The sequence below is a fragment of the Equus caballus genome, chromosome 10 (genome assembly GCF_041296265.1).
Source record: "Equus caballus isolate H_3958 breed thoroughbred chromosome 10, TB-T2T, whole genome shotgun sequence".
Lineage (NCBI taxonomy): Eukaryota > Metazoa > Chordata > Mammalia > Perissodactyla > Equidae > Equus > Equus caballus.
Window position 1 is genome coordinate 21,515,122 of NC_091693.1, and position 24,490 is coordinate 21,539,611.

The 24,490-nt window shown below is 45.0% G+C and overlaps 1 protein-coding gene across 7 annotated transcripts; it reads right to left on the reverse strand.

The window, feature by feature from the left end:
• Positions 1–6,169: 6,169 nt before the first annotated feature.
• Positions 6,170–12,182, reverse strand: LOC100066363 (myeloid cell surface antigen CD33). 7 transcript variants are annotated; one of them, XM_070223241.1, is made up of 8 exons: positions 12,036–12,182; positions 11,592–11,969; positions 11,110–11,388; positions 10,837–10,884; positions 9,419–9,515; positions 9,058–9,127; positions 7,733–7,903; positions 6,170–6,684 (listed from the first exon to the last, which is right to left on the reverse strand). In XM_070223241.1, the coding sequence occupies exons 1-8, from the start codon at positions 12,073–12,075 to the stop codon at positions 6,544–6,546; spliced, it is 1,224 nt and encodes a 407-aa protein (XP_070079342.1). In that variant the 5' UTR covers positions 12,076–12,182; the 3' UTR covers positions 6,170–6,543. The 7 variants fall into 7 exon arrangements, with proteins under 7 accessions (XP_070079342.1, XP_070079340.1, XP_070079339.1 ...); XM_070223239.1 differs by having other exon boundaries at positions 7,733–7,900; positions 9,049–9,127; XM_070223238.1 differs by having other exon boundaries at positions 9,049–9,127.
• Between the last annotated feature and the right edge of the window lie 12,308 nt (positions 12,183–24,490).

The window sequence follows — 24,490 nt, forward strand, 5'->3', positions numbered from 1 at the left end:
AGAATCCCAGTGACAATCTTCATTGAAGTAGAACAAAGAATCCTAAATTTATATGGAACTCAAATAGCCAAAGCAATCCTGAGAAAAAAGAACAAAGCTAGAGGCATCACAACCCCAGACTTCAAAATATACTGCAAAGCTATAGTAATCAACACAGCATGGTACTGGCACAAAAACAGATACACAGATCAATGGATCAGAATTGAAATCCCACAAATAAAACCACACAGCTATGGTCAGTTACTCTTCAACAAAGGAGCCAAGAACATACAATGGAAAAAGAAAAGTCTCTTCAATAAACGGTGTTGGGAAAACTGGACAACCACATGCAAAGAAAGAAAATAGACCATTTTCCTGTGCCATACATAAAAATTAACTCAAAATGGATTAAAGACTTAAGGTAAGACCTGAAACCATGAAACTCCTAGAAGAAAATATTGGCAGTACACTTTTTGACATCAGTCTTAGCAGCATCTTTTTGAATACCATATCTACTTAGGCAAAGGAAACAAAATAAAAACTTAAATAGGACTACATCAGACTAAAAGGCTTTTGCAAAGCAGGGAAACCATGAACAAAATGAAAAGACAGCCCATCAACTGGGAGAAAATATTTGGAAATCATGTATCTTACAAGGGGTTAATTTCCAAAATATATAAACAACTCATACAACTCAACAACAACAAAACAAACAACCTGATCAAAAATTGGCAGAGGATGTGAACAGACATTTTCCAAAGAAGACATACAGATGGCCAACAGATACATGCAAAGGTGCTCAACATCACTAATTGCTAGGGAAATGCAAATCAAAACCACAATGAGATGTCACCACATGCCCCTCAGAATGGCTATCATTAGCAAGACAAAAAACAACAAACATCAGCGAGGGTGTGGAGAAAAGAGAACCCCCATACACTGCTGGTGGGAATGCAAACAGGTGCAGCCACTACGGAAAAAAGTATGAGGATTTCTCAAAAAATCAAAACCAAAAATACCATACAATCCAGCCATCCCAATCTTGAGTGTCTATCCAAAGAACTCTAACTCAACAATCCAAAGATATTTATGCACCCCTGTGTTCATTGCAGCATTATTCATAATAGAAAATGCCGTGTGTGTGTATGTGTATATATATATATATATACACAATGGAATACTACTCAGCCATAAAAAAGACAAAATTGTCCCATTTGCAACAACATACATGGACCTTGAAAGGTCTGATGTTAAGTGAAATAAGCCTTATTTTGAATAAGTGAAATAGAGAAAGACAAATACTACGTGATTTCACTCATATTTGGAAGGTAAACAAACACAGGGATAAAGAGAACAGATTTGTGATTACCAGAGGGGACAGGGTCTAGGGGGAGATTGAAAGAGATAAAGAGACACATAAGTATGGTGACAGATAAAAATTAGACTACTGGTGGTGAGCACGATGCAGTCCATACAGAAACTGATAAATAATAATGTACACCTGGATTATACAATGTTGTAAATCTTTATGATTTTAATAAAATAATGAAAAAAAGAATTATAAGGCAATTTAGAATAAGAAAAATGAGATGACTGACTATCTCCAATGCAAAACTATGCATTCTGTAGAGCACACTCTTCTGAAGTTATCTGATGGTAGCATTTTATTGCCTTTGACCTGTTTTACAATGCTTTAATTTGTAGATAATTAATAGCAATGCAAATACTTCAGGTTCATGGAAATGCATATTCTGTCTGCTGGGGGGCACTTGAAACCCCCCACCAAGCCAGTTTCACATACATTCACAAATTCATTTTAGCATTCCTTTACTCCATGTAAATGTGTGCTTCTTTCATTTCCACCTTGTTCTCCGACTAATGAGTTAAATAAAATGTAGAGTTGCTGTTCAATGGGTATAAATTTCAGTCGTGCAAGAGGAAAAAGTTCTAGAGATCTGCTGTATGACATAGCGCCTGCAGTTAACAACCCTGCACACTTATAACTGGTTAGGGGGCAGGTCCCACGGCCGTGGTTAAAGTTCTGCACGCTTCACTTCAGCAGCCCAGGTTCATGGGTTTGGATCCTGGGTGCGGACCCACTCCACTCATTGACCATGCTGTGGAGATGTCCCACATGCAAAGTAGAGGAAGATTGGCACAGATGTTAGTTCAGGGCTAATCTTCCTCCAGCAAAAAAGAAAAAAGTACAGGAGGATTGGCAACGGATGTTAGCTCAGGGCAAATAGTCTTCACAAAAAATAAAAAATAAAATTAAATAAATTGCCCACGTTCCATCCCCCCTTCCCCCCAAAAATTGGCTAAGAGGGTAGGTCTCATGTTATGTGTCTTTTTACAACAATAAAAAATATTATTTTTTGTTTAATTTTATAACTATATGAGAGTCATAATTTTATGATATAATAAATGAATAAATTTGTGTTTGCCTTGTGTGTGTGTCGGCTTTTTGTTTTGTTGCGTGTTCTAGGCATTACAAATAGGTGCCCCTGGGCAAAATAAGATGGACTGTGTAACACCTTGGGGTCATCTTAAAGGATTTGGCTGTTTCTATTAGGCAATTGGGAGCCGCTGGAGGGATAGAAGCAGAAAAGGGACACCACTGGGTTTTTAGAATTCACTGTGGCTTCTCCATGGAGAACAGACTGGAGGTGGGTAGAGAGCAGTTGAGAAGACGAGTCTCCTTAACTGTGTACCTAAGTTCCAACTATAGAAAGTGAGTCCTTGGAGGCAAGAATGTGTATCTCTCACAACCACTGTGGACTTGCTTTGAGCACAGTAAGGACAAATTACATAGCAGGTTTTGGATATGTGCCAAATGACAGGCTTCCCAAATCTATCTGAAGGTAAAATGGAAGTTGCAACTCTCACATAAAGCATTGCTTTAATTTTGGTAAAGAAACGTACATGTACATATCTTTCCTTTCCATCCATCTCCTCACAACCACAGGGGAGGGACAGTTTGGGAGCCCGGAAGTGAGAGGTGAACAAGTTTGTCTGTTTGTTTTTCTGTGTAGGGGCGGGACCCAGTCATGAAAGTGGTTTCCTAATGTGCAGAGGTGAGGTGGGGGTGGGGAGACAGATTTGAGAGGCAATGATCATGATCATGATGTCCCCGTGTCTTGTCCTTCCTCCTGGGCTCTTGAGTCCAGGACCTTCTCCTGTCCAGAGTGGCAAAGGAGCTCAAGTTTTCCTCATCCCTCCTTTCTAGCCCCCAACACTGCCAGAAAAACAGGAGTGAGGTCAGAGTCCTATGGAATGCTGGCTCTGAGGGGGATGAGCTGGTGAGCCCTGTTCTGGTGTTTGGGGGACTCAGATAAGAGGTTCCCTGGGGAGGGCCCTATGACCTGATGTAGCAGATCCTGGAAAGGTCATAAGGGAGGAGGAAGCCAGACCTCAGGGGTCACTGCTGAGCAGGGTGAGGACCGACAGAGGGGCACATGTAGGGGAACGTTGGGAGGGCTTGAAGTTCCTGTTTCCAACCCTATCAGGCCCTAGACTTCCTGCCTCTTCACGACTCTGGGGCTCTGCATAGCTGGGGTCAGTAACAGCGGGAAGTGTCTGGGCAGAGTTGGATGGGAGACCTGGAGAGTCTGAGACCACCTAGCGAGAGACCAGAAGGCTCTAGACAGAAATGTGAGAAAATGCAGAAAGAGGAACAACCTGTGGCAGAGTGAAAGTGAAAATCAGCTCAGATAGAGAAAGACAGAGAGCGTTCCTGCAGGGATGGGTGGGGCTCAGGCTGGGTGGGGGCCAGCTACAAAATTTAAAGGAAAGTTTATTTCTCTCAAGGTCTTACAACAACTACAAAATGGCATAAGGTCTCCTTTGAATGATTAATACTTTCTTATCAATAATGCCCAAAGAGTGGTTTGTTATTCTACCTAGTTACCTGGGACGCCCCTGGCTAAACCATCCTCACCTCAGTACAGCACCCAATCCGTAGCTAACAACTCTAGAGGATGAAGAACACAAGTCTGGGGATGGCAGCACACCCTGGAAGGTCCTGGACACTCCTGACCAGCATCATTGACCTAGGATGTCACCAGAACCATCCCCAGGCTCCTCCCACTCTACACTGGGGGCTGGTAAATGGTTGGGCCCCCAGGATGCTCCATCCACCATGGGACACTCTGGTCCTTGGGGAGACCCAGGCAAGGAAACTGGTGCTGTCTCTGGTGCTGATGCAGAGTAAGGATTGGAGACCAGGTATCTCCCAGCTCTGAAGAAGGGTCTAAGGTAAGGTTTATGGTCCCAGTTTGGGGCCAAGAGGGCAAACAGGTGGGGCTGGATGGAGCCAGGGGAGGAGCAGAAAATCAGGAGTGCATGGTACTGGTCTCCGCTCTCTGCTTCTTCTCCCACCTCTCCTGTTCACTCTCAGGCATTGTCCCTCCTGTGGACGATGTCTGCCCGCCCCACCTGGCTGAGCCAAGGTCAAGGGGATGTTCTTGCTCAGGCTCTGTGTTTACTGGCCTCTGTCCTGCTCCTTTAAATAGCTTACTTCATGCCAGCTGCACCAAATTAATCAAAAATAACTCTGAAAGTGAGGAGGCTAGCCTTCACATTGACAAAGGAGAAAACTGAGTGTCAGGGTCAGAACTATCAGACACTATGCCTGCATCCCTTTCTCTCATTCTGTCCACCTGTCTCAATGTCTCACGGAAGGAGAGGATAGTCTCAGGTCTGATGGGGAAGGTAAGCGCTTCCTAGACACTTATTTCTTACTCTAATGGATCCCCTTGCTGGTGGTGTGGACTCCCTTGATATTGTTAAAGGGGCTCCCCTTCCATCCAGGAGAGGGATGAGCCTACCTGGCTGCCTCCTGTTTCTCAGTCGGAATTTGGGAAACAGTGAATCTGTGTGTCCTTACTCTGTTGAGTGGGGAACAGAGATGCCCTGCCTCTGTATTGTTCCTCCAGTCTTGGGGCCCTGAACCAGCTCGTCTTCTCTTACCACCTTCCAGGGTTCTCCTTTGGTTGCCTCTTGCACCATTTACAGGATTTACGTCAATAGGGGGGAAAAGCAGGCAACAATGTGTTGATGCCATCCTGTTTGGATTCAAGTCTACCACCAATTTTTAATGTTTTCAACAGACTGGTTGACCCATAGGACCCACCCTGACATTATCGTAAACAGAAGTCTGACCCAACTCTCCCTTCTGGATGTCGGGCAGGAGGAAGTTAGGGGTCAGGCATTCTTTACACCACAGTAGAATCTTCCATTTGTTTATTTAAGGATTACTTTATGAACTTAAGGCATAACACTTTATCCCTCTCGTGGCTTGGGTGTTGCTGGTGAATTTGGGGCTATTTTTGTTTAAAGTGTTTTTTATAAAAATTAAAATATTACTGTTTGTTTAGCAGAAAGATTATGAGCTCCTGCTTCCCTCCACCTTCTCAACCCAGATATATTTTTGAGCTCATTTCGAAGGATAAGGAGGTGTTAGCCAGATGATGACTTGATGATGGGCCTTCCTGCAGGAGGGAGGAGGTACGTGGATGCACAAAGACAGTGAGAAATGCGTCCTAATGCAGGTCCTTAGAGGACGACTGGAGGGATTGATGGGTAAGCATGTGGTGATGGAGAAGTAGGCAGAATGAGATGAAGAACAACCTAGAAGAGAGGTCAGAAAACCACAGCACTTGAGCTGCCTGCTTTTGTAATAACATATGGTTGGAACGCAGCCATGTTAATTCATTTGCACATTGTCTATGGCTGCTTTTGGCTACAGACACGGAGTTGCATAAATGCATTGGAGACCACACAGCTTGCAAATCTAAACTATTTGCTATCTGGCCCTTTAGAAGAAAAGTTTCCTGACGCTTAACTTAGAATGTCAAGTTGAGAAGCTTATAAATTATTCTTTTGAGCTGAGGAGATAGAGAAGTATTTTGAGTATGGTCAGCTCTGAGCTTTAGGAAATTTCCTAAATGGTATCTGATTGTGCTTATAACAGGACTAGTAGGAGGCAGGCAGGATGGAAAGGGAAGATTCAGGAGTGGAGCGAGATGATGCTAGAGGCCATGTCAGGCAGGGATCCATGAGAGGGCTTTGAGAAGAGAGTGAACTGACATTTTGCTAATGTGGTGTCTGGGAGAGAGCACACCCAGCCTCTGGGTGAAATGTCACTAAGGCTGCTTTGTTCAAGGGAGAAGGAACTAGCATGCACCCAATCTCACAATGTAAGAGGATTTATTCTGGGTGTTTTCCATATGTACTTTTATTTAATAATCTTCACAGCAACTCTGTGAGGTAAGTCTTCTTACTCCCATTTTACAAAGCAGGAAGCCAAGACATGGAAGGGTAAGATGGCTCACCTGATGTCATAGTCTTAGCAAATAAGAGAGAATGGATTGGATCCCAGGTCTCTCTGGTTGCAAAGCCTAATATAGTTCCAGTACAGCAGGAAACTCACATGCAATAGTTTATAAACCCATTGTCTATGGGGATGTGAAGCCTCCAAGAATCAGCCTTTTGGCCCTGCTTCCTGTAGGGGATATGGACGCTCTGGCTGAGCCTGATGCTCCCGTTGGTTCCTCAGTGGGTCCTTTAGGTGTGCTCCTGAGGATTCACCCTGTTAAAGCTGAGGGATGCATAATGCAGCTCCTGCTCCATCTCCAAGGGGGAGGCGGTGCCTGCAGAACTTGTGGGGTCAGTGGGGCTGTCTAACTTAGACTCCTGCTGGTGATCCTGTGTGGAGACCAGAGAAGAGGGTCAGAGCAGTGGAGGAGGAGAGGAGAAGGCTGAGAGGCTTCAATGAAGTGAATTTGATTCTGACATGACATTTATTCTTTCTTTTATCAAACATTTTTAGTACCCACTTATTCAGTTATCTAACAAATAGAGCACTTATTGGTTTCTTTCCAATTCTACTTAACACTCACACAGACCTATGTGGAAAATATTATTATTTGACAGAGAAAGAAGCTCAGTCTCAGAGAGGTTACGTGCTTCCCAAGGTCACACAGCTACTGATCATGGTCTGTCTGAGATTTCATATGTGCTGGGTACTGGATACACGAGAAGGTGTTTATTAAAATCTACTCCTCCTCCTGTGTGTCTCTCCTTTACTCTCACACTACTGTCACACTCACAACTCTTATGACACCAGATGTGTGGGTTTTTTTCCCCCCACAACAGGCAATTCTTTGTGACACCAGTTGTGTGTCTTACAATTGAACTCAGTTCTGACACTATCTACTTTGAGATGGCGTCAGATCCCACAAGCTAAGGGTTCAGTCCCACGAGATTGCCCCCTCCACAGAAGCCAATCTCAAGTCCAAGTTGTCACCTGTGCTTCTGCCCAACCGACTATAAATTGGAGGTTCCCATGGACTCCTCCTTGGATTCAATTAATTTGTTATGGTGGCTCAGAGAATTCAGGAAAACAATTTACCTACTTTATGCCAGCTTATTTTAAAAGGGAATGATAGAGGATACAGATGAACACCCAGAGGGAAGAGGTGAATAGGGGAAAGTAGGTGGGAAGAGGCTTGGAGCTTCCATATTCTCTCTGAGCGCATCACCCTTTCAGCAACTCCATGTGTTCACCAAATTGGATGCTCCCCAAACCCCATGCTTTTGGGATTTTTATGAAGGCTTCCTCACATAGGCATGATCAATTATTAACCGCATTTCCAGACCCTCTCAAGTCTATGAAGATGGATTCAGAGATCAAAATCCCCATCCAAGAGCTAACCAAGAGTCACCACATTAAAACAAAACATAGTGCTCTCACCCAGGAAGCTCCGGAGGATTTAGGAGTAGAAGCATTTTCTGCTGCAGACTGGGTTCTCAGCTCTAGATTAACAGCAACATTTTCCAAAGAGTCGTTCCACTTCCTCTCCTCCCATTCTCTCCTGAAGTCACTCTGGTCAGGATATCTGCCCCCATCAGGCCTCCAGATCTGCTTTTGTGAAGACCAGCTGTGATATCACTTAGCTAAACTTAAATGGTCATTTCTCAGACACTAGCTTACTGGAATTATTAGCATATGAAACAAATGAGTACTCTGTCCTCCTTGAAGCTCCATCTCCCCTTGGCCACCAGGACCCAACCCTACACCCTCCTGGTTGTTTATTCTTCTTCAGTGGTCTTCTTACTGTTCCCACCTTATCTCCCTGATTCCAAACGCTGGAGGGTCCCAGGGCTCTGTCTGTGGACCCCTTCTCTTCTTTGTGGTTCCATCCACTGTCAGACCTTGATGTGAAGGACCCCCAAACCTCTGTGTCTCCCACCTGGACCCCTCTCCTGAGCTCAAAAATTTTGCCAACTACTTGTCATCCTCACTTGGGTGTCTCAGAGGTACCTCAAACTTTTATAGTAACTACAATAAAGGTTGATGTCATCTTGAAAATATACTCAACCTTCAGAGTTGCTAATTTCAGGAATTGACAATTCAATTCTTTAAGTTGCTCAAGGCAACCACATTGGAGTCCTCTTTGGTGTCTATGGACATACACCGACATCTACAATATCTATGGCTATCTGTGGCTATCCATGGACATCTATGGAGTTGTCTTTGGCATATATGAACATCTATGGCTTCTATGAACATCTATATATCTATGGAGTCATATTTGATATCTATGGACATCTATGATATCAATAGACATCTATGACATCTATGGAGTCATTTTTGACATATACGGACATCTATAGAATCACCTTTGACATCTGTGGACATCTGTGACATCTATGAATATCTATGACATCTATGGAGTTATTGCTGACAACTATGGACATCTATGAGATCTTTGGAGCCATATTTGACATTTATGGACATCTATATCATTTATGCATATCTAAGACTTTGGTTGACATCTATGGAGACATCATTGACAGATATGACACCTATGAGGTACACACAGTGAGCTAACTTTGATCATGGTCCACAAGTACTCTATCACTCCAATAACAATTCCTATTGGCTCCACCTTCAAAATGTATCTAGAATCTAACTTCTGACACCAGATTCATCATTGTTGCCCCAGAGCATTACCGTGGGCCACCTCTAGAAGAGGTGGCAGGCAGACAGAATGCCAGGATACTCACATCACTCACCAGGGAAGCTGATCTGCTGTCATCCACACTCACCACTGTCCTGGGTGCTTTCGTCCTACAGGTCTTCACTCTGATGGGAGACACCAGGGTCTCTGACACATGGTCACTCTTTTGAGGCTGTAGTGAGTGACCAAGGCAGGTCGAGGGTGCGGTGAGCCCAGGATGCTTCATAACTAGACTTTGTAACAAGGTACTCACACTCCAGGATGTCTGGAAGCAGGGCCGGGAACACACTCTTGCCTGGCTCAGGGGCTACCAGCTGGATTCTCACCACCACCATACCCCGACCCTTGATCTGGGCCCTCACAACCCCACCAGGTCCCTCTCGTCCAACTTTTGGCCCACACCCAAACCAGCTCACATGAAGAAGATGAGGCAGAGGCAGAGAGCAAGCAGTGCAGTGACACCAGCTCCCCCGATGGCCCCCAGAAGCACTCCTGTCCTTGTCACCAGTTCCCCTGCAGCTAAGAGAGACTTTGGGTGAACTCCAATCTTGATGAACAAACACATGTCTTCTCTTCTTCAACACATAGTGAAGGGCACACTTCCTCTCTTATCCAGGATTTAGCCAATGGGTCTTGCCACCCGTCATAGGACTTCAGCCTTCTCCAGAAGGACACAGTCCATGTGACACCTCCTGTCCAGTACCCATACTCCTGTCCAACAAACTCCATCTCTTCCATGACGCAAGTTCTTCTCCACTCAGGGTCTCTCTGCGGCAGCCCGTAGACCTGGCTGCAGCAGGACCATGAGGCTCTGGGCCCCATAGGAATTCCAGAGAGAGAGAGAAATACAACATAGAGAGCCCTATGGATGCTGAAAGGTTTTGTCTCTCCTTCCTTCCAGGGAGGGTGTCTGAATCTCCTCTCTTATCCTCCACTGACCCAGACCATGAGGGTCAAAGGTGATCTTTCATATCTCCAGAAGGGGGTGGAACCTGAGAATTCTCAGACCTTCATGTCAGATCCAGACAGCTTTCCTGGCCCTGCCTGGCCATGTGTCCTGGGAACCCAACACCCAGGGTGAGGGATGTGTCTCTGGGCATCACCCGTCAACAGTTTGATGGGCACTGCTGTGAAAGCCCTAGTAGGGCTCACTGTCCAGTGAGGGGACCAGATGCCATTACCCATGGGAATAGAGCATTGGAGGGAGCTGAGCTCCAGAGAGAGGTCAGGATGAGGGCAGGAGACTGGCAATCAAAAAATGGCCCAAAGAGATTTTGAGGGCAATGAAACTACTCTGTATGATACTACAATGATGGATACATGTCAATACACATTTGCCCAAACCTATAGAAGGTAGAACACCACAAGTGAACCCTAATGTCAACTGTAGACTTTGGGTGATAATGACGTGTCCATGTAGATGCACGGGTTGTAACAAACGTACGCTCTGGTGGGCGATGTTGAAATTGTGGAGGCTGTGCATGTATGGGAAAGTGCAGCGGGTATAGGGGAAATCTCTCTAAGTTCCTCTCAATTTTGCTGTGTACCTAAAACCACTCTAAAAAATAAAGTCCAGCAAAAAATTTCCCCAAGGCCTTCAGTGACTGGAGGAAGATAAAGAACGGACTTAGGATGGACAGGGAAGAGATTGTGGGTCATGCAGGCAAAATTGATGTGGGAGAATATAGGAGGATGAGGCCTGAGGGGTCCTCTCATGTCTAACTGCAGCCCCCAACCCCAGCCCCAGCATGTGAGCTCTGAGAGTCCAGCTCTGACCTGACCTGGCAGAGACTCCAACCCAGTCAATGCCCCATGGGAGGTGGCTCCTTCTCACCTGTGCCATCCCCTTGGCAGTCACCGATGGCTGGGTTCTCTGGAGCACCTAGGATGAGAAGAGGGGATTTCCCTTCTCACTGGAGAGGGTTGGGGGAGATAAGCATGGGCGTCCCCTCACCCTGAAGCCACGAAACTGCAGGAAGGACGGGGCTTGTGTCTTTCTAGGTCCTTTACTCAGCCAGGGCCCCAGGACAAAAGAACTGAGAGTCCACAGCTTGGCCCTCTGCCCCCTACATTCTCAGGGACCCAGGTATCCTAGCTCAGCACTCACAGGTGACGTCGAGCTGGATGGTCCTTTCCACAGTCACACCAGCTGCAGGGAACTGCACCTGACAGGTGAGGTTGGTGCCATGGTCCTGGGGCCGTGGGGTGAGGGTGAGCATAGAGGAGAGGTGGGTCCTAGGACCCAGGGAGGTGAGGGCAGCTGATGTCCAGGAGAAGATGGGGGGTGTGCCCCGCTCACAGGCCCAGGGCACAGAGCAGGTCAGGTTCCTGGGGTGTCCACACTCCAGCGTACCCGGGCTGAGGATGTGGGGCGTGTGGGTCAGGGCTGGTGAGGAGATGGGGAGACACGGGGATCAGAAGGGACAGTCCAAGGTGCGGCTCTGAGAGGGGCCTCAGGCTTTCATCCAGCTCCTCCCACTAAGCCCTGAAGGGTACCCCAACCCTTCCCAGAAGAGGGGTCCCATCCCAGCCCTCCCCTGAGACCCCCATGTCCTTCCCCTGTGGTGATTCCTGGATCCCGCTCCTTACCCATCACACGCACGGAGAGGTTAGACTTGTAATTCCGTTTTTCCTTTCCTCTCTCCACGCGAAAAAAGTATTTTCTGTTGTCACTCCTCCTGGCATCTCTGATGTCCAGGGAGCAGTTGTAGGTCTGGGGGTCTCCAAGGAGGTGGAATCGGCCCTGAGTCTCCTCTTGCACTTTTCGATCTGGGTTGTTTGTGGCCACAGGAGCATCACGGTATATATTTGCCCCTTCCCAGAACCAGTAGCCGTGAGCTGGGACAGTGTCAGTCAAGGAGTTCCAGGGATAGGTGAAGGTGCAGGGCACAGAGACGCACAGGCCCTCTTGCACAGACACGGATTCTTGCACTAGCAGCTGGAATCTCCCATCCTTAGCCAGGGACCCTGCAGGGAAACAAGGGTCAACTGCAGCCCTATCCCACCCACTCCCTCTCCCCTTGACCCACTCACCTGCCCACAGCAGAGGCAGCAGCAGCAGCAGCTGTAACATCTCTGAGATAGAGGGTTCTGGGCATCAGCTCTGTGTCTGAAAGGAGAATGAGAATGCAAGTAGGAGAGGACGCTGCTGGGGGACCTAGAGGAAGCTGGGGAGGAGCACGCGACCTCAGCCTTTCACAGAAGAGGAACTGCAGGCTGCAGCTTTTTCCTCCTCTGCATAGACATGGTGGACATCCCACAACCAAGAGACCCTGATACCCACCCAGGGGGGAGCAGACAAGGAGCCGACCCAGTGTGCTGCCCTGATCTTGGAACTTCCCTCTAGCCCTGGAGCCTGGACCAAGAACTCTGAGGAAACCAGAGGCTTGGGACATTGTGAGTCTAAGCACTTCCCATCTGAGGTCATTTCAGAGCCCTGTTGTCCACACTAGGGAGCTCGTCAGCTCCAGCTGGACCACGGAAGGCCAAGCCTCATCTAGACCTCAACTGGTCAGTCCTGTCAGGTGTAGGATTCTTTAGGGTCTGCATGAGTATCTGGGACAGAGGAAAGAAGGGGGTCCTAAGTGACGTGAAAGTAGCAGCCATTCATTCATTCTTTCATTCATTCCCCAAACACCAAGTGAGCATCTCTGTGTTGGGGAGGCTGGCGACAAGAAGGGAGTTGACTGACCTGGTCCGTGCCTGTGAGATGCTCCCACCCAGTGGCATCACTTCCTCCCCAAACACTCAGTCCTGTTGGGCTTTAGAGCTGCAGCCACTGGTGACTTTGCTGTGTGTCTTGACAGCACGCTGGGTATTTTCTAAAATATGATTATAGGATTTTTTTTCTTTTTACTTGTATGCTGATTCGTGAAGTTACAATGGCATCTCCAAAATAAAGACCATGCTGCGTCTTCGTGTTAAACAAAAGGGAGAACACGTGTTCTAGGAGCCAATGCAGATGAAACTTATTTTCCCTGAATGGTGTCCTTCAGTGTTGTGTGCACTGCAATACATTTTTATAGATTCTCATTATAAGGTTAGCATTTCCTGTGATGGAAAACATCTTTTCATGGTTACATGTGGGTCAGAAGGTATAATATTTCTAGAAAATGTGAGTGGAATCTATAGCTACAAATAAAATTTTAGGTTCAACTCACGTGGTTTTGCATCTCACTCTGTTGTATGCATCTGGGAAATCCTTGACATCTGTGACATAATAGCATTTGTCGCCATTGATTTGTAAAATCATTGAAATACATTAGTATCTAGATAACTCTTTCTTCAACCTTACTAACAGAGGGAGATTAGCACCCTCATTTGACACGTAAGGAATTGAGTCCCCAATAAGTGAAATAATACTAGTTCCAGATTATTTTAAAAAATGAGAATGTGGCACATAATGGAAACCCCAATGCGATTGGTTTCACAGTCAAGAAAGGAATACCAGGTTCACGGGTTGGAAGTTTCAGTGAATTCTCATTGTTTTTCTTTAATGAACCTTATAATTTACAAAAAATAAAATGTACTCGCTTGAAACTTACATTTCTATGGATTTTGACAAATGTATACAGCCCTGTTAGACTCCACGATCAAGAGATAGAACGTTTCCACAACCCCAAAATGTTTTCCCACACCTATTTGCAGCTCATCTCTCCCACCTCTGCCCCATGTAACCATTGATACACTCTCTACCTTGGGGAATTAACTGTGCCAATTTGAGATTTTCCAAGAAATTTACTCATTTGTGTCTAGATTCTCTCATTCAACATAGTATTTTTGAAATGGATCCAGGTTGTATGTTTCTGTAGTTCACGATGTTGGATGACTAAGTAGTATTCCACTATGTGGATGTACTGTAATCTTTTATGTATTCACATATTGACCGACATTTGAGATTTTTGAATTTTGGGGAATAAATATCAAGGAGTAAATCTTTTCATGGACGTATTTTTCTCCTCATGAGTACACACAAGAGGTGGAATTATTGGATCAAAGAGTAGCCACATGTTTAAGTTTAGTAGAAATTTTGGACGTGTTGTCCAGAATGGTTTTAACCTTTACACACCTGTCTGTAAAGTGCCAGAATTCTAGCAGCTTCACATGATCGTTAACACTTGGTATTCTCAGGTTTTTCAATTTTAATGGTTCTAGTGGGAGTATAGTGCTGTCTCATTGTGGTTTTAATTTTTAATTTATTTTAAATTTAGGTTGAGTTAGATTCATTTTTTTCTCATATACAGTTCTGTGAGGTTTGACAGATGCATATCGGTATGTAACCACAACCACAGTCAAGAGACTGAAAAGAGCCATTACCCAAGACGTTCCCTCGTGCTGTCTCTGGGGAGTCAAGTGCTCCCTCCACCCATGACCCCTGAATAGTGCTGATCTGTTCTCCATCCCTCTTGTCTTGCTGTTTACAGAATGTCGTAGCAATGAAATCAGACAAAATGTAGTCTTCAAAGCCTGGCTTCATTCACCTGGCATAATGCATTTGACGGTTCTCGGGTTATTGGGTACATGTATCAATAATTTGTTCTATTTAATTGCTGCCTGGTGTCTCATTGTTTCAACATACCCCGTTTTGTATACACTTACCAGCTGAAGAACATTTGGGCTGTTTCCTGGTTTGGAGTGACTGTGAATAAAGCTGCTATAAACAGTCACATGTAGGTTTTGTGGGAACATACATTTTTATTTCCCTTGGGTAAATATCTAGGAGTCAGATTACTCAGTCCTACGGTAAGTGTAGCTATAGCTTTGTATGAAATTGCCAAACTGTTCTCCAAAGTGACTGTACCATCGTTGTCCCCACCAGCAATGTGTGTGAGTTTTGGCAGCTCAGAATTTGGTATTGTCAGAGTTTCTTTTTCTTTGTTTTTTTCTAGTTATTCTAATAGGTGTATATCTCATCCAGGGTTTAATCTGTATTTTCCTAATAACAAATGTTGAGCATGTTTTCATGTGTTTATTTGTTCTCTATTTCTCTTCTTTGGTGAAGTGGCTGATTAAATCTTTGGTTGCTTTTTTAAAATTATCATTATGATAAAATGTACATATCAAAACATTACCATTTTAGCCTTTTTAATCCAGTCAGTGGCATTAAGTACATTCACATTGTTGTACAACCATCACCACCATTTAACTCCAGAACTTTTTTCATCTTCCCAAATTGAAACTTTGTGCCCATTATATGAATAACTCTCTATCTGCCCCCTGCCTACGACCCAGGCTACCACCATTCCATTTTCTGTGTGTCTGTGAATTTGCCTACTCCAGATGCATCATTTAAGTGGAATCCACAGTATTTGTGCTTTTGCGACTGGTTTATTTTACTTAATGTGATGTCTTCAATTCACGTTGCAGCATGTTGCAGAATTTCCTTCCTTTATAAGGCTGAATAATATTCCATGTGTTTTCTACATTTAGTGAATCCATTTTTCTGGTGATGGACCCCTGCTTTGCTTCCACCTTTTTTTCTTTTTTCGAGGAAGATCAGCCCTGAGCTAACATCTGCCAACCCTCATCTTTTTTCTGAGGAAGACTGGCCCTGAGCTAACATCCGTGCCCATCTTCCTCTACTTTCTATGTGGGATGCCTACCACAGCATGGCTTGCCACATGGTGCCATGTCTGCACCCGGGATCCAAACCAGTGAACCCTGGGTCGCCAAAGAGGAATGTGTGCACTTAACCACTGTGCCACCAGGCCAGCCCCCCACCTTTTTGTTATTGTGAATAATGTTGCTAAGAACATAGGTGTACAGATAACTATTCAAGTTCTTGCTTTCGATTCTTTGTGCACACACCCAGAAGAGAAATTTATGGATCATATGGCAATTCTATCTTTAATCTTTTTAGAAGTGCCATTCTGTTATCAAAAGCAGATGCGCCATTTTACAATCTCAAAAGGGAAGCGCAGGAGTACCACTCTCTCCACATCCTCACCAACACTTCTTATTTCTCTTATCTTTCATTTTTTAAATAGTCACCCTAATGGGTGTGAAGGGTACCTCACTGTGTGGTTATAATTTGCATTTTCCAAGTATTAATAATGTTGATCATGTTTCCAAGGGAATTTTTATATCTTTGAAGAAATGTTGATTCAAATTCTTGGCTAATTTTTTTTAATTTTAATTTTTATAGCAGTAACATGGGATTATAACATTATATAACTTTCAGATGAACATCATAATATATTTCGGATTCTGTGTAGATTACATCATGTTCACCACCCAAAGACTAATTATAATCCATCACCACACATGTGTCTAATCACCTCTTTTGCCCTCTTCCCTCCTCCATTCCCCTCTGGTAACCACCAATCCAATCTCTGTTGCTATGTGTTTGTTTGTCGTTATTTTTATCTTTTACTTAGAAGGGAGATCATATGGTATTTGACTTTCTCCCTCTGACTTGTTTCAATTAGCAGAATATCCTCAAGGTCCATCCATGTTGTCACAAGTTCCTTGGCCAATTTTTATATAGGGGAGTTTGTTTTGTTGTTGAGTAGCCGGTTGTTTTAATATATATAAAACTGGTTCTTCTCTTTATTTATGTTTTGTTTGAGCGTCCTTGATATATTCTAGATAGAAGTCGTCCATCAGATCCATATTTGCAGGTATTTTCTCCCAGTCTCTTACTTTTGGTCTCTTTGTAGCGGCTTTTACAGAACAGCAGGTCCCCATTTCCCAAGGCATGCGTTACCCATGAAGTGACCCATTAGTGTGTCAGGACATGGAGGGAAGAGCAAAGAAGATTAAAAGGGGGAATATCTGGAGTCCAGATGGGGGCATTCGGGGTGCAAAGGGTCACGTGAGAAGTGCAACCACCCAGAGATACGCAGGTCTTCATCCCTGGACCTTGTAAATGTTCTCTTTTAAGGAAGAAGAGTCTTTGCAGATGTCATTAAGGTAAGGATCTTGAACTGTGGAGATGATCCTAGATTATCTGGGTTGGTTCCTAAATCTAGTCACAAGTGTCCTTCTGAGAGAGAAGTAGAGGGTAGTATTCTACACACAGAGGAGGATGGGCACTGTGACCACAGACACAGTGTTGTGGCCACAAGTCAAGGAATGCTGGCAGCACAATCATCTGGGAGAAGTAAGAGGAGGATTCTCTCCTTGAGCCACTGAGGGACTGTGACCTATGAACAACGTGGTTTCTGCCCAGCATAACTGAGTTTGGATGATGGGGTTCAGGACACCTTATCCCAAGCTGTGGCACCTTTGCCTATTGACTATTTCAAGCTGGAGGAATTTGAGAAATGAATGTGAAGGAAGGACTTTCTGACCTTCTCTTGAAGTGGGTCATAAACTTTCATTGAAAGGTGCCCTCCGTGTATCTGGAGAAAAGGAGCATCTTATCTCCTAAGATCAAGGGCCGCAGAGAGGAATCTGAAGGAACAGGCCTTGCTACGTTCATCCCAGTTTACTCCACTGAGCTCACACTATTTGTCCTATCATATCTCTTCACGGTTTTCCTCTTTGCATCAAATCTAGCAGGAAAATACTCAGGTTTAACCACAAGTTCCAAGTCTTCATTTCCTTCTGAAGGCTCCTGTGCCATACATTAACTATATTTGTATGCATTTCATTTGCCAATCTATAGTGTGTTCCAGGGGTCTCAGTCAAGAACTTATAAGGGCAGAGGGAATATGTTTTTCCTCCTCTCTATGGATTTCTGGCCTCTAGCACTGTGAGAGAATACATTTCCTTTTATTATGACACACCACGTGTGTGGTCATTTGTGACAGTTGCCCCAGGAGCTAATCAGAAAGATCCTATGCCCAGGGAGAATGCAGAGAATGACGGATAAAGGCCTCTTCACAGACCCGTTCCTTTTCTCCTTTTTGCAGCCATATTCCTCAAAGGGTTGTCTGTATCCACTCTTCCCATCTCCCCACCACAAATTCTCTCCTGAACTTGCTCCAGTCAAGTTGGCACCTCTTTCCTGCCTGTCCTTTGAAACTGCTGTGTGGGGATCACCAAGGACAAATGTGTTTCCTTGTGCCCTTCTCTGCTCTGTGTGCTGTATGTTCCTTTTTGCCTCATCTATTGTCATCACTTACATGGATCTTCGTTCTCACATCTCCAGTCTGAACCCCTCTCCTGATCTCCCGACATTCATATCCAGCTCTCTTGGTGACGTCCTCAGTTGGATGTCAAGTGACTTCTCAGAATGAGCATCCTCCTTCTAAACTCTACTCTCTGACGTCCTCCATGGAACACAGCTCCAGCCTTCCAGTTGCTCAGGGAGAACATTTGGGCATCATCCTTTCTCCTCTCTCTCCCTCACTCCCCACATCCATTAGAAAACCCTGTTAGTTCCATCTTCATAATACATTTAAACATATATCCTCCCTTTCCATCCCACCTTCCTGGGTCAAGTCACCGTCACCTGCTGCCTGAAGAACTCAGCAATACCTTCTCAGTCTCCGTGTTGCTGCTGTGGACCCACTCGGGCCTTTTCTGAACAGAACACCATGGAGACCCTCTAAAAATGAAAGTTCAATCACATCCTCCACGGCTTCCAGATTCTTGTGTTTCCTGCATGGCCTCACATGCTCTGCACCACCACGTGGTCTGCACCATCCTCCCAGCTTCTCCCCTCCCTTTACCTCCCTCTGCTGTCAAACTTCTTCCTCCTGTGTCCCCAACACACCAGGCGTGCTTCTGCCTCAGACTATTCCACTCGCTGTCTATTCTCTCCTCCGTTTTCCTGAGATAATTTTCTCTCAGGCAAACACAGAACCTGCTTTCTTACCATCTTAAGTTTTTGCTCCAACATAACTCCTCACACTCTCAGATGTGGAAAATTGTCCACAACATGTCATATCCTCCTTTCCCTGCATGAGTTTTCTCCAAACACATATTGCCATCCAACAGGCTCCAGTGTTATTTCTTATTTATTTATCTTGATTTCTATGCTTCTTTGGGCCAGAAGGACAGAGTCTGGATGACAGGGATTTTCGATGCTGCTTTCACCAATGCACCCCCAGCACCTACAACAATGTTGGCACATAGTGGGTGTTCAGTAATACTTGCTCAGAGTCTATAAATAAATGGCTGAATGTCGCTCTGCTCAGAACCATACAAGAATCACACACAAACACACACTGCATGAAATTTATGACTGAACCTGAGGAATGAGCAGGACTTGGAGAGACTGGAATGGGGAGGGAAGGGCATTTCAGGATAAGGAACTGCACATGCAAAGTCTCAGAGTCACAGAGGCCTTGGCCCAGCTGGGGGTGGAGATGTTGTCAGATGCAGGGAGAGGGAGGAATCTGCGGGAGAGTCCACCAGGGGACCGACCACATCAGGCCTTCAAACCCAGCCTGTGGTGTTTGCAGCTCAGTCTCTGACTATGGAGAGGACATGTAGCTGTTCATACTGTGCAGGGTGTGGACGATGATGGTCTCTGGAAACACAGTCTGGAAGCCTGTGTTGAGGACAGAGATGGAGGCAGGAGGTAGATTCAGAGACCCGGGAAAGAGATGAGGTGGCAGGAACCACCAGGGTCAGGATAGGGAGGAGACAGGCAGCAAGATGAGCTGTGTAGGGGAAGGATGGGCAAGACTTATGGATGGATGGATAGAGGAGAAGGGAGGGAGGTAAAGTGGAGAACTCTACCCAAGTTCTGGCCTTAGAGATGGGGGCTGTGGTGTCATCACTATGATGGGAAACTGAGCAGAGAAGTAGGTATTGGGGGGAAGCTGGCCGCTAACCTTTGACATGCTGAGCCAAGCAATCCTGGGGGAGATGTGCTGGATGTTGGGTGGTGAGACAGCCATGTCACTCACTTGAGGGATTAACTTAGATGGTTTGCTTCCTCCACCCCTCCCGTGGGCCTCATCACCTTCTCCTGCAGGACCTCACTCTGTGAGAAGAGACCAGGGTCCTTCACTCTCAGATTGTGATGCAGTGGGCAGCAGGCTCACACTTTCCTTCCAGTTCAAGGGTTGGAGGGGTGCTTGAGGGGATGAGGGCAGGTCTGGCTCCACAGAGGGTCTCGAGCACACAGGTAGCTGTCATCCTGGGCACTCGGGAGGTGGGGCATGAAGGTTGTAGTGTGGATCCCACACCCCCACCCTGCCCCCTGACCCACCCAACCCCTCCAGCACTGGTTCTGGGACACAGACAACTGCCCCCTGCCCTCCTCACGGCTCCCCTTCCCCCTGAGACAATGCTCACATGAGGAAGATGAGGCAGAGGAAGAGGAGCTGGGTCTTCATAGCCACTTGCGTGATGACCACCAGAACCACCCCTGCCATGGGCGCTGACCTCCTTGCGGGAAAGTAGGATGAAGATGAATTCACCCATCCACCTGCAATCCTGTGTCCTTGCACTCCCAGCAGGACCCGGATGTTGGTCCTCCAGGCCCTCCTGCATCATCAGATGTGGGACCACCTGAGCCCAGGGCTTACCCAGCCCCATGTCCTGACTGTCCAGAAATTGGACAGAGATGAAGTGTATAAGCTGGACTTCATCAAAATGACAAACTTCTGTTTATCAACCGACACTATTGAGAAAGTGAAAAGTCAACACATTTAATGTGAGAAATTATTTGCAAGTTGTAGATTTGACAAAGGTGTGGAATCCAGCATACGCAAAGAACTTTTACAACTCAAATACAATCAACCCATTCAAATAATGGGGCAAAGAACTTGAAAAAAATTCTCCAAAGAAGATATACAAATGGCCAATAGTCCCTGAAAAAACTAACAACATATTAGTCCTTAAATAAATGCAAACCAAAACCAGTCAATTCTGACTGTCAGTGACCTTGTGTGCATCAGAGCGAGCCCTACTTGGTCATTTGGTGCCATCCTCTTGTCTTCTGTGCTGTATCAGATAGCGTTCCACTGCTATCCATAGGGTTTTCATGGCCAATTTTCTTTTTACAATTGGGTGGCCAAGTCCTGCTTCCTGGTCTGTCTTAGTCTGGAAGCTCCACTGAAACCTGTCCACCATGGGTGACCCTGCTGGTATTTGAAACACCGGTGACATAGCTGTCAGCATCAAAACAGCATGCAGCTGCCACAGTACAACAATGACAGACAGGCAGTGTGGTTCCATGACTGGGAAATGAACGCAGGCCACAGCAGTGAGGTGCTGAATGTTAAGTACTAGACCACTAAGGCTGGTGCTTCACATCCAAGAGGAAGCTATAATTTTTAAAAAAAAAGCCTGGGAGAATCATGTTGTCAAGGATGTGGAAAAATTGGAACCCTTGTATGCTGCTGGTAGGAACGTAAAATGAACCTGACTCTGTGAAAAACAATCTGGCATTCACTCAAAAATTCAATCATAGAAAGTATCATTTGACCCAGTGATTTCACTCCTAGTTATATCCCCCAGAAAACTGAAAACCATGTTTGAACAAAAGTGTGTATACCAGGCCACCTGGTGCCATAGTGGTTAAGTTCATGTGCTCCACTTCACTGGCACGGGTTCACAGGTTTGGATCCTGGATACAGACCTAACACTGCTCGTCAAGCTGTGCTTTGGCGGCATCCCACATAAAATAGAGGAAGATTGGCACAGATGTAATTTCAGGGCAAATCTTCCTCACACACACAAAAAGTGCGTATACCAATGTTTATAGCAACATTATTCACAAGAGGCAAAATGTGGAAACAACCCAAATGTCCATCAATTGATCAATGGATGAACAAAATGTGGTACATCCATACAATGGAACATTATTCAGACAGAGAAGAGAGAATTACTGGTGGTGATGTCAGCATCATGGCAGAGTGAACATGCTTGGGACTCTCTCTCCTCCAATATACAACAAAAAATAAGCAACCACCGGGGCCGGCCCTGTGGTGCAGCAGTTAAGTGCGCATGTTCTGCTTTGGTGGCCTGGGGTTCACTGGTTCGGATCCCAGGTGCGGACATGGCACCGCTTGGTATGCCATGCTGTGTGGTAGGCGTCCCACATACAAAATAGAGGAAGATGGGCACAGATGTTAGCTCAGGGCCAGTCTCCCTCAGCAAAAAGAGGAGGATTGGCAGATGTTAGCTCAGGGCTAGTCTTCCTCAAAAAAAAAAAAAAAAAAAACAAAGGAGCACTCCAACAGAAATATCCGTACTCCAACAGAAAATATCTTAACAACACAGAAATCTCAGAGAGATATGCAGCCACACAATGGAGGGTGGAGAGGCTAGAGTACACCTTGGAGGAGCTGGAACGGGGTAAGAGAGAACTTCACTCCCTCCCCTGAACACTGCGGTCACTGCCACAGGAGGATCCCTGAGGGAAGGAGTAGGGGTGGGGTCATGAATCTGAGGGATCACCCAGGACTCCCTAGGGCCCTTGCAGCCTAGAGGGAAGCCCTCTAACAGGGCAAAAGCTTTTGCACAGGGTGACCTCCTCAAGCCAAGACTCCAGGAGACCAGACAGCGAGAACTGATCAAGAAACTCCAGACTACACACAGGAGAAAGCGCCCCTCCCCTGACCCACCCAGCGCCATCTCTGCTGAAGACAGAGGGCTCAGAATATGCAGCTCTAGATCCCCATCCAGTGGCGATACGCTGTAACTGCAACCAAATAATATCAGAATGAGGAAGAGCCCACCTTCCAACATCAGACGCTTCATCAGATCTCCAGACCAGAGAGGAAAAAACAGGCACCCAGAACTCAGTCCTGAGGACACAGAAATATGTAAACTAAATGGCAATGAATTCAAGATAGCTGTCATCAAAAAACTCAATGAGGAAAAAGAGAAAATAGAGAAACAATTCAACGAGTTCAGGAGCTACTTCACAAAATGGATTGAAACTGTAAAGAATCAATCAGATACACTAGAAATGAAAGACACAATGGAAGAGATAAAACAAAATACGGATTCCCTGAATGCTCGAGTGGACATCATAGAGGAGCAAAAAAGCGTAATCGAAGATAGACATGTTGAAATGCTCCAGACAGGGGAGGAGAGAGAACTGAAACTAAAAAGAAATGAAGAAAGTCTCTGAGAAATATCCAACTCAATGAGGAAATGCAACATAAGAAATCTAGGTATTCAAGAAGGTGAAGAGAAGGAGAATGGAACAGAAAGTGCTCAAAGAAATAATAGCAGAGAACTTCCCAAATCTAGGGAATGAGAGGGAAATATGTGTGGAGAAATCTTCCAGGTCTCCTAGATTTGTCAGTGTAAAAAGACCTACTGCAAGGGATATAGCAGTAAAACTGGCAAAAATGAAAGACAAAGAAAGAATACTCAGGGCAGCAAGGCAGAAGAAAATAACCTACAAAGGAACCCCTATCAGACTTTCAGCAGATTTCTCTGAAGAAACCTTACAAGTTAGGAGAGAATGGAATGACATATTCAAAACTTTAGAAGATAAAAATCTTCAGCCAAGAACACTCTATCCAGTAAAAATATCCTTCAGATATGAGGGAGAAATTAAATCTTTCCCAGACAAACAAAAGCTAAGGGACTTTGTAGCCTTGAGACCACCTCCTACAAGAAATCCTCAAGAAGGCCCTCATACCTGAACAAAGAAAAAAAGGGAGAAAGGGTTCACAAAACACAGAGTAAGGAGACAAATAGATAGAATCAGAATAGGGTAGCAAATATTCAACTATTGGATAAAGGGAAGGAAAATACCAAAAACAAAGACAATCTTGTGACTTTAACCACAAACTCACAACACAAGTTGGAATAAGATATGAGAATAACAGGAGGGGAGGAGGAAAGGGACTGAGTCAGTTTAGACTAAGCAAATAAGAGGCCATCAGAAAATGGACTATGTTATGCATGAGATTCTGAATACAAACTTCAGGATAAGCCCAAAACTGAAAAGCAGAACAGAGACACAAAAAATAAATAAGGAAAAAACAAAGAAACACATCATAAAAAACTACATAATTCAACGGGTAGACCAAAACACACAGGACAAGAAACAAAGGAAATGCTGGAAAACGAGTGACATAATGACAGCATTAAGCCCCCATATTTCAATAATCACCCTAAATGTAAATGATTGAATTCTCCAATAAAAAGACACAGAATGGCAAGATGGATTAAAGAAGAAGATCCAACAGTTTGCTGCCTCCAGGAAACACGTCTCAGCTCCAACGACAAACACAGGCTCAGAGTGAAGGGATGGAAGACGATACTCCAAGCTAATGGCAAAAAAAGAAAGCAGGTGTCACAATACTCATATCAGACAAAGTAGACTTCAAGATAAGACAGGTAAAGAGAGACAAAGAGGGGCAGTATATAATGACCAAAGGGACACTCCACCAAGAAGAAATAATGCTTATAAATATCTATGCACCCAACACAGGAGCACCAAAGTTCATAAAGCAACTATTAACAAAGACGTAGAGACTAAACAATATGCTACTGAACAAGCAATGGATCACTGAAGAAATTAAAGGAGAAATAAAAAAATATCTGGAGACAAATGAAAATGATAACATGCCATACCAACTCATATGGGATGCAGCAAAAGCTGTATTGAGGGAAATTCATCA

Excerpts from the sequence above, each read along its gene's own strand:
- LOC100066363 (XM_070223237.1), bottom strand. The coding sequence starts at position 12,075 with ATGTTACAGCTGCTGCTGCTGCTGCCTCTGCTGTGGGCAG. Across the intron at positions 9,128-9,418 it reads CTCTGCCTCATCTTCTTCAT|AGTGAAGACCTGTAGGACGA; the intron begins GTGAGCTGGTTT and ends GTCTCCCATCAG. Across the intron at positions 6,685-7,732 it reads AATCCTCCGGAGCTTCCTGG|GATCACCAGCAGGAGTCTAA; the intron begins GTGAGAGCACTA and ends GTCTCCACACAG.